This window comes from Nesoenas mayeri, assembly GCF_963082525.1.
Source record: "Nesoenas mayeri genome assembly, chromosome: 6".
NCBI classification, from domain to species: domain Eukaryota; kingdom Metazoa; phylum Chordata; class Aves; order Columbiformes; family Columbidae; genus Nesoenas; species Nesoenas mayeri.
Window position 1 is genome coordinate 27,938,934 of NC_137545.1, and position 17,535 is coordinate 27,956,468.

The following is a 17,535-nucleotide window of genomic DNA, read 5'->3' on the forward strand; positions in this document are numbered from 1 at the left end:
TGGAGCACCCTGGGGGGGCTGCGAGGGTACCCTGGAGCCGACGGGGGTGCCTAAAACTTTGGGGGTGCCTCAGAAGAGCTTGGGGTGTCGCCAGGGAGTAGGAGTGTTCTTGGCGCTGTGGTGGTGCCCCAGGGGTATGGTGATGTGCTACAGCTCTATGGGTATCTCCAGGGAGCGAAGGTGTCCCAAAAGTGTGGTGCACCCCTAACAATAACAGGCACCTCAAAGCTGTGGGGATGGGGGTGCCCCAGAGGGACCGGGTGCCCAGAGGGTGCCCAGAGGTGCAGGCTTCCCCCAAAGGCAATAGGGTTGTTCAGGGGAGTAGGGGTGCCCAGGGTTACGAGGGTGCCGAGGGTCTCCCAGGTCTGCGGGGCTGCTGTGGGTTCACGGCTCCGCCTGGCGGCCCGGCTGGGCTGGGCTGGGCTGGGCTCGATTCAGCACAGCCAGGGCGGTGGGGACACAGGGATCAACTCTGGGGAGTCCCCTGCAGCACCCCCTAACGGAAGCAAGCCAGCCCCGCAGTGCCCCCCAGAACCCCTGCATGAACCCCTACTCTATCAATGGGGAAACTGAGGCACGAAGCCCTGCCCTGCCCTTGCCCACCGGCCTGCCGACCAAAGGCCCCCACGGCACCGTGGGGCGTCCACTCTCAGAGGGGACTGTAGCACCTGGGGGGGGTCTCAAAAGGGACCCCTGCATCCACTGGGGGCCGAAGGACAAGGTGGGGACCCCCAGTTGGAGACCACCGGAGTGCATCACTTCAAGGGGGGCAGTGCACCCTCGGGTACACCCCAGTGTCACACACTGCTGGGTGTCCTGGGACACCCTGGGGCAGGAGAGTGATGGAGGGCTGTGGGCTCCCCCCAACCCTGGGGAAGGCATCCTGGGGGGGACGGGGAAGGATCTCTTCTGGCTGCCACTTCCCCTTCACACCAGCAGAAGGTTTTGCAACCTCGCTTCCTCCCCGGGCAGCATAAATCGGGCGGCGGAGGGAAGGGGTGCTGCGAAGCACTGTGGCAGGCACAGGTGAGGGACCGTCCGGCTGGCCAGGCGGGACCCCCAGGCCTGACACCGCCACACTCAGCATCAGAGCCCTTTGCGGTGACGCCAGGATTTGTCCCCTTGCCCAGGTGCTTTGGACAGGGAGAAGACCCTAGAGTCGGGGGGACAGCGAGGGCAGTGAGCGGTGAGTCCCCGGGGTTACCAGGGCTTTCCTTGGGCTTCACCACTGCCCCAGGCACCTGGCTGAGCCCACCCCCATGCAGAGTGGGCTGGGGGCCAGGGTGCGCTGCCTCAGCTGCCCGAGGGCCTGCGTGCTGCAGGAGGAGAGAGAGGCAATGGGTGGGGGCACCCAGGGCTGTGCTCAGGGCTCATCTGGGATGCAACCCCCCGTGGTCCCCAGGGACATCAGCTGTGGGTCCCCTAGGGGGAAAGGGCCCACTCCCATTTCCTCGAGCACATTGATGTGCCGGGAGGGTTCTTCCCACGGTGTGTCCCTCCTTCCCCCCTGAGGGGACCCACAGGGCCACCCCAGTGTCCCCCAGCCCTCCTGGGGTCAGGAGGGGAAATGGGGTGCTGCTTGTTCCCCCAGCCAGGCTGGCTGTGGGTACCTGTGAGTGGGGCATACCCAGCTCCAGAGGAACAACAGGATTTTTGAGCGGATGAGCAGAAGCAGCAACCAAAAATAATCTGAGGGGAAGCAGTGATGTCCGTCTCTGCCCTGCATCTGTGGTGGACCCTCTCAGGGGACCTTCCTCCACTCATACCAGCAACGTCCCTCGCTGCAGCCCTGCAGGTTGCCGGGACATCTCCACTCTGGGCTGACCATCCTAGCAACACTGCAGGAGTGGGGCTGTCAGAGCCAGGAAGGGATTTTTCTGGATAGGGCCACCGGCCCAGCTGCTGTGGGGAATCCCTGCCAGGCAAAAGTGGAAAGCTGGTTCCAGGGAGGGCTTGGGTTCAAATGGGGCCAAGCCTGGGGCCAGGGCCCCCCCGCACTGAGCGGTCCCAGCATCCCCAAGCAGCCCTGGCATTGCTAAACCTTGGAAGGGTTCGGTGGCTCAGAAATGGGGCAGAGGGGTCAAACTGGAGTGAAACAGAAGTCCAGATCCATACTAGGAGAAGGCTGAAAGGCAATGGTCTTCAGGGGAGCAGGGACAGAACAGACTGTCCTACAAGCGAGGAGACATGAAGAGTGGCTGTCACCTGTGATTTCCCCATCACAGTCAAGCACAGGGGACATGGACATGCCGGGAAGCACTCAGCTGAGCAACAGGAAAACCAGAGATGTGAAATACTTCTAAAGAAACCTGCAAGGGGTGACACGTCTTTCCGTCCAGAGGATGAAACCACTCACACAGGGACAGGACTGGGTGGGGGAAGAAGGGCATGAAACCGCCTTCAGACCTTCTTGAGTGTCTCCTGCCCTGGGCACCATGATTGCAGCCTTGCTGCTGACTGGGGTGGCAGGAGGGGTAGCTCCAGCAGTGATGCTTGAGGGTATGGGGAGGCTAGAGGGATCTAGAGATGCTTGAAGGACATTGAAGGTGCCTGAGGGGCCCTGAGATGCCCAAAGAGCTCAGAGGCTTTTGAAGGAGCCACACAAACCTGGGGGACACAGGGATGCTGGAAGAGCCAGGTGTCTCCTGGCGGAACATGATGGGGGAGCCCCCCAACCCAAGAAGAGGTGGCCTTCCTGTGTAGTAACCCCTTCTTCTATGGGGAATGGGGAAGGGACAGGTTTGGAATGAAGTGGAGCAGACCGAGGGGTGCTGGGCATATTATACAAGGGGATGAGTGAGGGACAGTGTCCACCTGTAGCACTGCCCATTACCTGACATAGTGTGGACATGGGCCACAGTGGAGCAATGGAAGGGGCTGAGAGGGGACCTGGGTGCAATGGAGACACCAGGGGATCCAGAGATGCTGTCACCCCTTGCCCACACCATCCTGCCACCCCACCCTGATGCTGCTTTGTGTTCCACAGGCAAAATGGAGTCCTACTCCTTCAGTGGGGATTTATCCAGCCTCCTCTTCAACTATACCTATGACTACAGTACGGCCATGCCCGACACTGCAATCTCTGCTGCCCCATGCCGGCCTGACAGCTCGGTCCTCAACAAGTACCTAGTGGTGGTGATCTACTGCCTCGTCTTCATCCTCAGTGTGGTGGGCAATGGGCTGGTGGTGCTGGTGGTCACCTCCAGCCACACTAACCGCTCTGTCACTGATGTCTACCTGCTCAACCTGGCTGTGGCAGACCTGCTCTTCGCCCTCAGCCTGCCACTCTGGGCTGCCTATCGAGCCCATGAGTGGATCTTCGGCACTGTGATGTGCAAAGCCATCTCCATGCTGCAGGAGGCCAACTTCTACAGCGGCATCCTGCTGCTGGCCTGCATCAGCGTGGACCGCTACCTGGCCATTGTCTATGCCACGCGGGCTGCCACCGAGAAGAGGCACTGGGTGAAGTTTGTCTGCTTGGGCATCTGGGTCTTCTCTGTGTTGTTCTCCCTGCCCGTGCTACTCTTCCGTGAGGCTTTCCCCTCGCCCAACAACGGCACTGTGTGCTATGAGCGCATCGGTGGTGAGGACACGGCCAAGTGGCGGATCGTGCTGCGGATCCTGCCACAGACCTTCGGCTTCGCCCTGCCCCTCCTGATAATGCTCTTCTGCTACGGCGTCACCATCCACACCCTCCTGCAGACCAAAAATGCCCAGAAGCAGCGGGCCATGAAGGTCATCTTCGCTGTGGTGCTGGTCTTCCTCATCTGCTGGCTGCCCTACAACATCACGTTGGTGAGTGACACCCTCATGAGGACACAGGCCATTGCTGAGACCTGCGAGAGAAGGAACCGCATCGACACGGCCCTCTCTGTTACACAGGTCCTGGGCTTCGCTCACAGCTGCATCAACCCCATCATCTACGCTTTCATCGGACAGAAGTTTCGCAACAGCTTCCTCAAGATTCTGGCACAGCGTGGGCTCATCAGCAAGGATGCTGTGGCCCGCTATGGCCGCACCTCCTACGCCTCCACCTCTGGCAACACTTCCACCACCCTTTGAGCCCCGCTGGGACCCAACCCTTGCAGCTCTCAGCAGACCCTGGCACCCCGCACACCTCAGCATCCTCTCCCAATCCCCTGGGATGTAGGCCGTGGTGCCCTGGGGATGGGCAGGGCCACCAGGGGGTTCTGGAGCCCAGCTGGAAGAGGGCTTGGGCAGTGATGGGGTAGGACCCCATTGCCAGGGGAGCGATGCCTAGTGCCACCCACCCTCCCCTCTCTTTGGGGTAGAGCCTGTGACTTCAGGGACTCCGCCACCCTGCTGTGGGGACAGTGTTTGTGACTGATGGCCATCCAGCAATAAAGCAGTTGCCAGGTGGGTCACTCAGGTCTGGCTCCTCTTTTCCAATGGGAGTAAGATGGCACAATGGGGTTAGGGCACTTCTCTAGGGACGGTGGGTCCTGGGCGACCCACTTCAGTGCCAAAGTGCGGGTACCAGCTGGGGCCAGCAAGGTGTGGGTAACCCTGTTTTCAGGCCAGGGAAGGGCTGTTACCCAAGAGGCTCTTGCAGAGGGTTCAGTGTCTTATGCCTCCCCAGAGGGGACCGAAACCCGGATCTCACTCCCTGCAGTCGCCTAACCAGGTTCTGGCACTTCCCCTCTGCAAGGGTCCCTGTGTGGTGTCTGTCCCACCTGAGGACAAAGCTGCCTCTTTCCTGACCCCAGTCTGAGCCCCACTGAAGCAAATTAGTTCAAGATCTCTGGGCAGCCCCTTGCTGGCACTGAGCCAGCCCTGTGACCCCTGTCCAAATGGTGGGTCATCACCCAGGGCACCCCCTTTTCCTCCAGCTCTGCAGTGCCAGGACATCATTGTGCAAGGGGCTGGGAACCTGTCCCTTACACAACCAGGATGTTTCCGCCTTGGCTTGGGCAACTGGGGCTGATACTGGAGTGGGGCAGAGGGGCTGAAGAGGGGGCTGTGACCCTGCTGGGATCCCTCCTACCACCCTGTGTGCCAGATATCGGGGTGCCTGCCCCAGCATGTCCAAGCAACTCTCCATAGGAGTCCTGTATTGCTCCTCCATCCCACCTACTCCAGGCTTCTGGGAGTCCTTAACCATGGGGGCATCAGTGGGTGCCAGCCGTGGGCTACCTCATGGGTGGGTACAGGGGTCCCCTGGTACCCATGCAGGAAGTCCTGGGGACTTGGAGCTGGGCAGGATCACTGGGGGTTCTGGGCAGGGACAGCCCATCACCTTTGTATCTGGGAAACCTCTTGCCTAAGCAGTTCCTCGCAGCCTGGCAGGAAGCCAGGGCTGTTGGCCAAGAGGTCCCTGCCCTGCCTGCTGCTGCCTCCCTGCTGCAGGACGGGGCAGGCAGCAGCTCAGTGTGGGTGCAGCTTGGATGCCCCTTATGAGGATGGTTCGCCCCTTATGAGGATGGTTCACCCCAGGAGGGCTTCGACACCCCCATACCGGCATCCCCCCAACCCACACCCAGCCTGAGGCTTAATCTGGCAATGACTGATAGATGACACAGGAGCCACAGAGGTAGCAGGAGCAGGTTGTTTTCCTCCCTGTGGACCAGCCACAGGAAAGACAGTTCTCAAACCTGAAATGTTGGGCAACAGGACCTGCCTGCAAGCCCCGGACACCTGGGTCCCCTGTAAGTCCAAAAAGAGGCAGCCAGGGCAGGATGCGTCCAAGGCGCGGTGCAAGGGATGCAGTCCTAGCTCATGTAGTCTGTGGGTGCCTTTGCTGGTAGCACAGCAGACAGCAGCGCCCATGCTTGCCCACATCCACGGAGCACGTGTGGCACACCTTGCCGTGGCACAGCCTGCCAAGAGAGCGGGTGGTGAGAGCTGTGCCATGCCCATGCCACCCCCAATGCCCCCATAGCGCACCTGCAGTTGTACCGCCGGGAGAGGAGGCGGAAATCTTTGCGACAGCGGGCACACAGACCTGTGTCGCAGGGTGCTGGGCTGGACATCGGGTTGTCGATGCCCTCTGTCTTCTGCCACAGGGCATCTTTTTCCCTGTGAGAAGGGGACATGTCAGCCCTGTCAGGAACATGCCCTGTGGTGGGGCTCCAGGAGCACACCCTGGTACCCCACCCCAAAGTGGGCACCTCAGTCTCCCAAGGTGGTGAGTGGGGTTTGCCTGGGCTCTGGTGCCCTCCTCTGGGCAAATGGGTTTGGGGCCCCCCACCTGCGCATGGACCCAGACCAGTGGGGTCCCTGGGTGTCTCACCGCAGCAGCTCCAGCAGCCGCCCCTTCATGTCGCGGATGAGCTCCTGCTGCCGCGCCTGCTCGGCACCGCGCGTGGCCTCCCGCTCCAGGGCCTCCCGCTGCGCCCGCTGCAGTGCTGATGCCCAGCGCTCCCTGTCCTGCCGGGCCCTGGTATAGGGCAGTGGGGAGATGATCCCCTGTTCCTCAGCTGGTCATTTCTCTATCCTTCCATCCCTCCATCCCTTCTTCCCTCCCTGCCTCCCTCTATCCACTGCCCATCCATCCCCAAGCTGGCTCTCCATCTGTACAGCCACCTTGGTATCTGCCAGGCTAGCCACCCAGCTGTTTCTCAGCTGTTTACCTGTCCTTCTGTCCATCCATCCATCCATCCACTCACCCCAAATTCAACCCTCCATCACTCTGTGTGCCCAAGCATCAACTTATTCACCCCAAATTCATCCCTCTATCCACTCCTCCATCCATCTACTCACTCTAAATTCATTCTTCCACCCCTCTGCCCACCCACCCCTCCACTTACTTAGCAGTCCCCAAATTGATGCCTCCAGCCTTCCCTCCCCAAATCATTCCCTCCCTTCCCCTGCCCTTCCCCAGGTTCTGCTCCCCTGGGTTCAAATGGGGCATCGTGGGGTGACCCAGGGGAAACCCTGTGCTGGGTGGGGATAGGAGGGACCCATTGTGGGTGAGGAGTGGTGGGAATGGGTATCCCTGCCTGACCTGCTGAGCTGCTCCTGCAGCCGTGCCACCTCTTGCCGCTGTGCCTGGAGCTGCTGCTGGCTCTGCCGGGCCTCCTCCATCGCTGTGGCAGCCAGAGCAGCCAAGCGCTGTGGGAGACAGGGGTTCAGCCCGGGTCCCCCAAACTCCCATCCCACTGTGGGATCCCCTCAGTCTTGCCCATACCATGGCCATGCCAGCAGCTGTGACAGGCTCTCCGTCTGCCTGGAGGTCCGGCGGGGGCTCCTGTGCCCTGCAGACGAGCTCCAGTGCCCGCTGCAGCACCTCCTTCACTGTGGCCACCTCGTCTGGGGCACCAGCATCACCTAGTGCATCCGGCCGTCCCTCTGCTGCCGCCAGTGCCACCTGGCAGTCCCGCAGGCGCGAGGCCAGTGCTGCTGCCTCTGCCAGCACCCCGGCCAGGCGGGTGTCCCGCTCCTCCGCCGCCTGCCGCCAGCCCTGTGCCTCCTCCTGTGCCCGCACCAGCGCCCCTGGGTCCCCCGCTGCCACCGTTGTCTCCAGTGCCTGCACCAGGAAGGTGTTGGTTTCCCGCAGCGCCTCAGCCTCCTGTGCCTGCAGCTGGGCCCACCGGGCACTGGCCTCCTCCCGCTGCCGATGCCGCCGCTTCTCCCTTGCCAGCCGGGCTGCCAGCGCCCGTGATGCCGCCTCCTGCTGCTCCAGCTCAGCCTGCAGCTGGGACACAAGTGTCTGCAGGCATGCCTCCGTCCCGCTCGGCTGGCTGGGCACCAGTGGTGGGGAACCTGGAATGACCTCCATGCTGGGCAACAAGGATGTGCCCAGCTCCCTGTCACAGCTGGGCTGGGGTGCTTTGCCAGAGCCATGTGCATTGTTCAGCTCCTCCACATCCACATGCTTCACCTCCTTCTCATCCTCCTCCAGCTCCTCTTCATCCTCCTCTTCCATGTCGTTCTCCATCTGCACATCTTCCTCGTCTACCTCTGCATCCTCCACCTCCTCCTCATCCTCTTCCTTCTTCTCATCCTTCTCCACCTCCTCTTCACCTTCCTCTTCCACATTCTTCTTCATCTCCTTGTCCTCCACATCCCATTCCGCATCCTCCACCTCTACACTCCCTGCCCTCAGGGCAGCCAAGGTGGGTGAGCATGGGTGGGCTGGCACCCCATGGGGTGCCGTGGTGGAATGGGCAATGCCATCAGGCCATCCATGTGCCTTAATGCTGGTGTTGTCTGTCTGCAGGGCTGTCTTTGCTGGGCTCCTCCCAGCCATCACATTGGGCCGTACCAGTGTCCTAGAGGGGACATAGGACTCAGGGCCACCAGGTCACCTGCAGTGCAAGCCAGGGACTGCAACCCTCCCACAGGGCTCCCTGGGCGTGGTGAGCATTTGGGGATGGAGAGGGCAGCAGGGCTGGTAACACCAGGTGGCATCTCGTGATAGAGGACCAGGAAGGTTAGTGCTATCAGCCTGCACACCAGCAGAGCAGGTGGTACCAAGAGATGCCCCCATGGAGGCAGGGGTTAATTGGGGGCTGCATGTGTGCTTGTTGCAGTGTGTGCACACGAGTGTGTGAGCAGCAGAGCAGGCGTGAATGTGCCAGAGCAGCTGCATCCACAAGTGTACCCCTGCAAGTGTGTCCTGGGACAAGGATGTGCATGCACATGTGTGTTCCTGTGTCTCAGATGTCACAGTGTCACGGTGTTGCAGCAGACCGGTGCCTGGGCACATCCTTGGCAGAGGATAGTGGCATGTGTGTGTGCACGCACACGTGGCATATTTACAGGCACAAGCATGGAGTGCGTGCTGGCATGGGCGTCTGTTCCTGCCTGGGGCCATGTATGGAGGGCTGGCACAGCTTGGGTGCCATGTGGGGCCTGGGGTGACAGGGGGACACCTGTGTGCTGCTCTGCAATGCTGAGCCACAGGTGCTCCTGATGCCTGTGGCAGCCCCAATACCCCCAATGCTCCCGGTGACCCCGCATCCCCAGGCTCACTCAGAGAACATGGGCCAGGCGATGTCCAGGTCAGCCCTGTGCAAGGCCAGGTGGAAGGTGATGCCATCCAGCTCATAGAGGCTGACTAAGATCTCTGCCCGGCGCTGGGGGCTCAGGAAGGGGCTGCGGGCATAGTACCACTCACTGCAAACACAAAACAGGCTCACTCACCCCTCCACACCCTGGGCAGGCACCTGCTCCTGCAGTGCCCTTACCCACAGTGTGCTGCAGGGTGCTACACACCCTGTTCGTGGCCCTCGCCACTGTGAGCATCCCCACTCCATGCTCCCCAAGCTCACCGGAGGCTCTCAGGGTCAAGGAGGCAGAGCTGCAGGGACTCTGCCAGCTGTCGGTGCACCAGGCAGTACCGCAGGAAGGCTCGACCCCTGCCCACGGGGGTCTTCAGCTGGGGGGAGAGGGGGTTAATACAGCCCTACCACACCAGCCTGCCCCCCACACACCTCCCCCCCTACCCATGCAGGGGGAGGGGGGTCCCCAGGGCCAGGGTTGTGGGGCGATGGGGATCCCAGAGGAGAGAAAGCCCTTTATGGTGCCAGTGGCCGAATCCTCAGTGCCTGGGTGAGTGTGTACCTGTGCACAGTGTGTGTGCACCCACAAACATGCACAAGTGTGTGCATATGTGCAGGCATGAGCCCCTGGGCACCCACCAGCCTGTGCCCACCTTGTCCAGGGAGGTGACAAAGCGAATGCCCTCATGCTCCTGCCGGCACCGTGCCAGACCCTGACACAAGAAGTCCCAATAGTCCTTGCGCTGCCCAAAGAAGGTCCTCTTCTCCTTCATGTCAAACTGGCAGAGACACAAGCTTGGGTTTGCTCATTTGGGGATGTCCCCTGTCCTCCCAGACTGTTCCCTGTGGGACTGGGATCCAGCCAGCTCCCCCAGCAGGATGGATCCTGGCATCCCCTGGCTGTCCCCTCTTTGCCAGCTTCATGCCTCAGCTTCCCTTTTGCAGCATGTGCAATTACACGTGGGGACATGGGTGAGCCTCGTCCGGGTGCTCGCATGGCTGGGGAAGCCCAGGGCCAAACAATACTGTCTGGGGTCATCCCACCCCCCGAAACAGCCAGTGTGGGGTCCCCTCTGCTCTCAGCTGCGCCCCAGGGGAAACTGAGGCAGGGAGTGGCAGGGATGGAGGAATGGTGGTACCTGAAGGAGGAACTCCAGCTGGGCACAGAGGCTGTGCAGCTCCCGGCTCCCATCTGTCACCGGCAGGTTCTGCTCCTGATAGCTGTCGTTCAGCTCAGCCACAGTCTCTGCGGGATGGCAGGGCTGAGCTGGCACAGCCCTGTCTGGGCAGCGGGCACCCTGCCCCATCCCACCCCCTCCCTGCCACCTCCTGGCTCCCAGCCCCGGGGATTTCTGCTGGCAGATGAAAGAGGAACCTGCTCTGGGATGAAACAGGGGAGCAGGGGGAGCAAGGGAACGGGTACCGGCCAGGGCAGTGCGGGTTGCCTAGGGCTGACAGTGAGGACAGGAGCAGGCAGCAGTGGTAGGGCTGGTGCTGGGGGCCTTGGAGGGGGAGCATGGCACCCATGGCAGTCACCCGCAGTCTGGGTGCAAGGAAGGAACCAGCATAGCGAGGACGAGACACACCATTGCAGGGGACACGCTGGCAGGGGACAGGCTGGCACACTTACTCTGCAGGTCCTTGATGACGCGGTTGAGCTCCCCGTCCCCTGACATGGCTGTCCCCTGGGGGTCTGCAAAGGCAGGAGCAGCAACGAGAGTTGCCAGGCTGACACTCACCTGGCACCCCTAAGCTCTCTGTCCTAAGGAGAGGGTCTGTTCCCCACGCACCCCAGCTCCACTCCAGGTCTTCCTGCTGTTAAGAGGGGGTGTGCTCAGGCACCCTTGTGTCCTGCCCAAGTCCCTGCCACTACATGGATTATGGGACAGGCAAATGTGCCCAATCCCATACTCCCTTGTCCATGTGTCCTGTCCTCAGATGCCCCCAGCCTCTGCACCCATGCCATGCCCAGCCTCTGCCCCATTCCTTGGGGGCTGCAGGGACTGAGCCTTCCCATCTCAGTGTGTCCCTGTCCCTGTCCTTGTCCCTCAGGATCCAGGATGTGGGTTTGGTGCAGGGGAAGCGCTGCCTTTGCTTCTGCTCTCGCTTCCCTTGCTCACACCACAAACAGTGTGGGGGCTCATGATGGGGCGGGGAAGGGGAACACACAGCCCCCGACATGCAGCCCCCTCAGCCAGAGCCCCCCCGGCACAGCGTGCTGCCTGCAGGGCTGGTGTGGAGTTTGGGGGTGTGGTGGGCATAGGGTGGGGGACCAGGGGCACAGTGCAGTGGGCATGCTTTGGGGGTTGGCAGGTGGCACCCTGGGGACAAGGTAAGGGACAGTGTCCATGAAGGTGGCAGGTCTTGGGCTTGTCACCGTGGGTGGCAGCTGGGCATAGTGCTGGGGGAGCACGTGTGTGTGTGGGAGCGTGCACAGCAGGTTGCATGTGTGCTCACAGAAGCATGTGTGCCCAAGTGTGCCCAAGCGTGCCCAAGCATATGTGAGTGCCCCACGCTCCCTGCTGCGGCAGGGTGGCAGGGTGGGCAGAGCAGCACACGGACTCCTGACTCGTGGGTTCCCGTCCCAGTGCCCTTGGGTGACCTTGAATGAGCCGTCTTCTTGCCTACCCACCCTGCCCGTGCCTCAGTTTCCCTCGGGAAGAGGAGCCCCTTACCTTTGGATGGAGAGCTGTGGGGTGCTTTGAGGTGCTCGCTGGGTGCTGGGGGGATGCTGGCGTATCCCTGCGCCCACACAGCACCAGCCTGCTTCTCCTTTTGTACCTTGGCCAGGAGGAAGTGGGGGAAGTTGGGGGAGCTGCAGGAGCCACCCACCACCCGCCCCGCATCACATTAGACACTGTGGCTTGGCCACTCAAGTTATTGATCTGGGCAGGTGTTAGTTTTGGGGAGGGGGTCGGTGAGGCTGGTCCCCCTGCACAGCCCCTGCAGAGGGGGAAAGCACAGCGCCAGGCCTGGTGGAGGGTACCCTGATATAATCTTCTGCAGATGGGGCTTGGGAATGCTTTGAGGAACACCCTCCTGCAGTTTTTGGAGGGGGTTCCAGGACATATACCCAGCTAGCAGCAGCCAACAGCACCCCTGGGGCAGCTGCAGCCCCTGGCACAAAGCCCCTGCTCCCATGCACAGCAGTCCCCAGGGGCAACAGCCCCTGGCATGGAGCTTTCCCCCACCCAGCAGCCACAACCCACTCCAGCAAGGCCCATAGCAACCCCTGAGCACCTGCTCCGCACATGGGGGCTGTGCCCAGTGCCAGGGTGCAAACTCTTCCCGGGACACCCTGGGCAAGGCTCCCTCTTGCTTGTGGGGCTTCCAACCCAGCAGCACCCCTTGGCCACTGTGTCTGTCCCCCTTTGCTATGCCAGCCCTGTTCTGTGGGCTTCTTCTGGGATGGGGGCTAAATCCCCTGTAAGGGTCTGGGGGCGATGCCAGCTCACCCCCCAGTGCCAGGCATGGTGACCTGCTGCCATTTCACTCCCCACTGCCAGTTTGGTGGGTGCCCCCAGCAACATCCAGCTGCCCCCACGTCCTGCCCCACCCTGTGTCCACGCTCACAGCACCCACTGGCCCTACCTGTGCCACACGGGGGGAGACTGCGGGCCATCCGCCTCCCCCAGGCCAGGCCTCTGCTCAGCATCAAAATGAAAGTAGGAAGTGATGCTGAGCAGGAGACTGTGACTCCCCACACCCTCCTGGCTCCTGGGGGGGGGCATGTTGGGCTGTGGGGTGTCCCTGAGCAGCTGGAGGATATAGGGGAGCTGGTGACAGTGCTTGGTGTGACCCCCACCTTCCCCAGCACCCCATTCCCCCATAACATGCTGCAGTGGGTTGCCCTGTGGGCACAGAGCACAGTACCCCACATCAAATCGGGGGTGCGGACAGGGTGTTGGGGGAGATGGAGCATCACCCCACTGTGCCAGGGGAGATGTGTGTGCATGAATATGTACGTGTGTGTGCGCGATTGCATGCATGTGCATGCTGTGAGTGCATGGCTATAGGAGGGCTTTTGTAGGTACAAGCCACATCTGTGTGGCAGGTGTGGGCAGGGGGCTGAGGGGGCACCTGTGTGTGCGTGCACACATGTGCATGTGCCCGCGGTTGTACTCACCCAGCAACACTGCCCATCCCATGCCACGCACCCTGAGAGCAGGACCCCAACACCTATGGGGGGGCCAAGCCCCTGCTCACCCCTTGCTGGGGCAGGTGCCACCCCAGGATCCTGGCATTGGGGTCCCCTGTCCCTGCCCTAGTCAAGGGCGAGAGAGGGGGTACCAGGGGACCCAGGAGGTGGGGAGAAGACACCCGCGTGTCCTTGGCGTGGGTGCAATTCAATTAACGAGGCCTGGCCCTCGTTCAGCAGAGCCAATAAAGCTAATGGCCCCGCACAGGCCTGGTGCTGCCTGCAGGGGGGGCGGGGTGTGGGGGCCATCTGCTAATTAAATGCGGGTGGGGGACAGTGGAGCCAGAAGTGACGTCACCTCCCTGGCGCTTAGGGTGGGGGGGAACCATACCCTGGCACCCCCTGCCCTCTGCCTACCTGCCCTCTGCCCACCCTGGGGCAACAGGCAGGACTGCAGGGGACAGCCATGAAGTGTATGGGACCCCCCCAAACCCCTGCGCCCCACTCTGGTGCTGCTGCTCATTAGGAGCCTTCCTGGGGCAAATGCAATTAGTGTCCAGGCCTGGCACAGCCACTGCCCATGCTTGGCACTGGCAGCTGCCCCATGGGGACGGGTCCTCGCCCAGCATCACTGCGACATTACGGTTGCATCTGGGGCTGCTGCCACCGGCCCCCCTCAGCACTACCCTGGTGGATGGGGGCGGTATGTGTGGTCCCTGCTGCAGTTGCAGGGTGGGGTGCAACCCATCCCCCTGCCCTGCACAAGTCTGTGGTGGGATGGGGGTGCCTGCAGCTGTGCCCTGTGGTGAGGGGTTCCCCTGGGTAACACTGTGCTTGCAGCAGGGCACATCAGCTGGGCATCCTCTTCGAGACAGGACCTTGCTGGGGGGAGTTCGGGTGAGGGGTACCTGAATGTGTCCTCCGTTTCCAGGGGAGAGGCTTGGGGAAGCCCTGGGAGGGGTGCTGGTGGAAGCCCAGCCCAGTTGTGATGGGCACCGGGAAGCCCACCCCATCTGCAGGCACTGCCATTTAGGGCTCAAGGTGGACAGTGGGGTGCTGGAGTGTAACTGAGGAAGGGTTGGGGGTAGGGGGTTTTTGGGTTGAGCTGTGATCGAACCCAGGCATCTGGGGTTCTCCACCCCCAAAACAGAGGGGGCTGGAGGGGCACTTGTTAGGGTTCAGTATCCACCCGATGGCACAGCGTGCCCAGGGGGCAGGGGAGTAAGCCCGGAGGGTGACGAGCCCTGAGCCCCCGTGTGCAAGAAGAGGAGGAGGAGGTGGAGGAGGAGGAGGGGGAGCGTGGCGGAGCTGGCTCCCACCCAAGCACTGCAGGACATGGGCGGGCACGGTGCTCCCTGCCTGGCTGCCAGCGCGCAGGCGACGTTGGGGGACCGGCGCGGGGGGGACGGGGCCCGGTGGGACCGCAGCCCCCCAGCTCATCGCCGCACAGCCCCCTGCCCACCGCCGGGCACCACTTGGGCACTGCCCGGGCACCAGAGCTTGTTGCAGCCGGCGGGGGCAAGGCTGGGTTTGGCTGCCCCTCCGACCGTGCCGTGGGCAGGGGTCGGCCCCTGCACCCCTCAGCCGCCGGGTGAGCCCCGGGCAGGGGCACCATGACCCGGCTGAGCTGGTACTTTGCCACCTTGGTTCGCTGGGGGAAGTCCTTGGTGTCCTGCCTCCTGCCCCTCCGCGCCTGCCGCCACCGGGAGGTAAGTGGGCACCACCGGGCAGGGCGTTAGGGTCAGGGTCTGCAGGGGGGGCACAGAGCTGGGGTGGGCTCTGGGGGTGCAGGGAGATGGGGGTACAGGCTGGCGCTGGCCCTGCCTGCTGCAGGCAGGGGAGGGTTAAACCATGCATATGCATGCCAGGGTGCAGGGCATGTCCTTTGCCCCTCCTGTCCCCCTCCCACCTTGACACTGTCATCTCCCCCACTCTATAACCTGCACCTGCCGGCCCCTGCAGTGCCTGGCTGGGGAGATGTGCTGAACACTGTTTCATGCAAAGGGTTCTACTAGGATCGCTGTGTCCTTACAGAGCCAGTGTGGAGGTGGAGGGTATCCCTGTGTCCTTACAGCACCCACAATGGGGGGACCCTGTGCCCAGCATAAGGGGACTTGTGCTCATAAAGCATCTGGCACGAGACATCTCTGAGCCCATGAAGTGTCCAGCATGAGGGATCTCTGTGTCCATAAGTACCCTGCACTGTGGAACTCGGCGCCCATAGATTGCTCAGTCTTTGTGGGATCCCTGTGCCCAAAAAACTGCCCGGCGTGAGGGACCCCCATGGCCATAAGCACCTGGCATGGGGCATCCCTGTGCCCATCAGTACCTGATGTGTGTGAGATCCCTGTGCTCTGAACGGGGGATCCCTGTGTCCACGCAGCACCCAGTGTGGGGACCTGTCTTGCTCTTTTGCCCATGCTGGGGAAACTGAGGCAGGGAGGAGAGAAGCTGGTGGAGGGCATAGGGCTGCTACTGTGCCACTCTCACTTGTTTCTTGAACCTTTGGGAACCTGCCCTGTGCCCAGCAGGGTGGCACAGGCCACTCTGGCTGCACCATGCCAGCAAAGTGGGTGCCAAAGCCAACACCAGCCAGCGCCTCGGGGAGTGTCACTGCAGGGTGGTGACGGGCCAATATGTGTCTGGCCAGGGACCCTGCCTGGAGGAGGGAGAGGCCTCTGGCTGCTTGGGGACCCCAATGCCTGCTGGGGACGCCGGACTGTGAGCTGCCAGGGGTGCGGGCAGGTGCTCAGGGCTGTGGGTGTGTGGGTGGCACTGATGGGGTGTGGGGTGGCAGTTGTGTGGTCCCATGTCCATCTCTTCGTCCATGCGTCTCTGATTTTGGTGTGAGAACATGGACTCTTGGGGGTGTGTAGCACACGTGTGCTTGTGTGTGTGTGTGTGTGTGTTTACGAGTGTGCAGAGGGGGCTAGGATGAGTGAACTGCAGCTCACATGAGTATGGGTGCACAGCAGATCTCCGGGGAGCTGCCATGGGGTGTGTGTCCCTGCACAGGGGCATGTGTGTTTCCCCTAGCACATTTGTGTATGCTGGGTGCAGTAGCAGTGGGCTTTACACCAGTGTGAGCTGTTACAGGGATGTCTCCCAGCCCTTCCTGTGCCCAGACGGGCACCCACACACGCAGGTGCCCATCCGCTGTGTGTGACATGGACCATATGTGTGGTGTGCACGAGTGTGAGCAGTGTGTACTCAGGGAGGTTGCTTGTGTTATGTGTGCATGTGCCCCACGCACCCAAGGGCAGTGTGGGGACAGCTCTGCTGGCAGCAGGCATGGAGGGCTTGAGGACACGGTGACCCTGGGAGTGGCCACACAGGGGACTCCTGCTGAGGCTGGCCCTGCACAGGGGGTATATACCAGCAACAGTGGTACCCATGTGGGGGGTTGCCTGGGCTAAGTGCCCCTGTCTGTACCCCCACTGCTGAGAAAACAAGCTCTAAATGATGCTCACAGGCAGTGTCCCTGCAGCTACCGTGTCCCTGTCGCATGACCCTTGTCCCTGCCCTTCAGAGGGGCCCAAGCTTGTCATAGCAGTGAATGAGAGGTAGTGATTTATGTGGGGGTGGCGACACCCCTCTCCACTGGGCCTATCATTTTTGGCCAGTAATGAGACTAATTAATGAGGGCTGTAGTAATGGGGGGAGTGCATGGATAGGACCTCACTGCCTGCTTGGCCCCCCAGTCTCACTTGCCCCTGGGCCTGGCTGGCATGGGGGGGTGAGGAGTGCTGTCCTCACCTGTCCCCCATCCCAGCTGGCACATTACCACATCGGTACCTCTGCCGTGGGTCAGGAAGGCACGACAGAGTGGTGGGGTGGAAGGTGGTGGGACAGGGATATTTGGGGGAGGGGTTGTGGCACTTTGCGGGGTCAGATGCTACTCCTGTGTCTGGGAAGGGCAGACGCCCCCCATCCCACCCTGACCTTCCTCTCTGCTCTGGCAGCTGCATGCAGTGTACAGATGGGAAACTGAGGCATGGGGAGAGGGGGCATTATAGTGCCCACGTCCCCGTCGCGCCCACGTCCCCATGCCAGACATGCCTCATCCTGCCAGCGTGTCCTTCCCCGCGGCGCGTCCCCCACCCTGACTCACATGCCCGTGGTCACGGCCAGCTGAGCACAAGTTTCCAGGCTGGAACCAGAGTCAGCGCTGGTGGGGGTGGACAACCGCGTGCCGCCCGGCCAAGCTCCCCCAGGAGGGGCTGGGGCACCCCCCTGCCAAATCCACCCCTTTCCGGGCCACAGGCTGCCAAGCCGCTCTCCGTCCCTCCTAGAGGTTGTCCCCCCTCGCTGAGGCCCCCAGCTTGGCGCATAGATGTCTCCTGATCCCTCCCTGTCCCCCATCCCGGGACCACCCAGGGGATACAGCTGGGGATCGAGGGGGGTGGGCACCCGGCCGCAGGACCCACAGGAGGT

At 62.2% G+C, this 17,535-nt stretch overlaps 2 protein-coding genes across 2 annotated transcripts; one reads left to right on the top strand and one right to left on the bottom strand.

Moving 5' to 3' along the window:
• Window positions 1-2,991: 2,991 nt before the first annotated feature.
• LOC308041911 (C-X-C chemokine receptor type 2-like) lies at window positions 2,992-4,310 on the top strand (the record flags this gene model as incomplete). Its single annotated transcript, XM_080346898.1, has 1 exon — window positions 2,992-4,310. The coding sequence occupies one exon, from the start codon at window positions 2,992-2,994 to the stop codon at window positions 4,060-4,062; it is 1,071 nt and encodes a 356-aa protein (XP_080203024.1). The 3' UTR covers window positions 4,063-4,310.
• Window positions 4,311-5,734: 1,424 nt separating this feature from the next.
• RUFY4 (RUN and FYVE domain containing 4) lies at window positions 5,735-11,809 on the bottom strand (the record flags this gene model as incomplete). The annotated part of the gene is given in 12 exon segments (XM_080346969.1): window positions 5,735-5,837; window positions 5,905-6,036; window positions 6,251-6,397; window positions 6,965-7,071; window positions 7,148-8,231; window positions 8,935-9,078; window positions 9,234-9,340; window positions 9,617-9,742; window positions 10,103-10,209; window positions 10,594-10,656; window positions 11,639-11,648; window positions 11,651-11,809. Coding segments are annotated over 12 exon segments (2,289 nt in total).
• Between the last annotated feature and the right edge of the window lie 5,726 nt (window positions 11,810-17,535).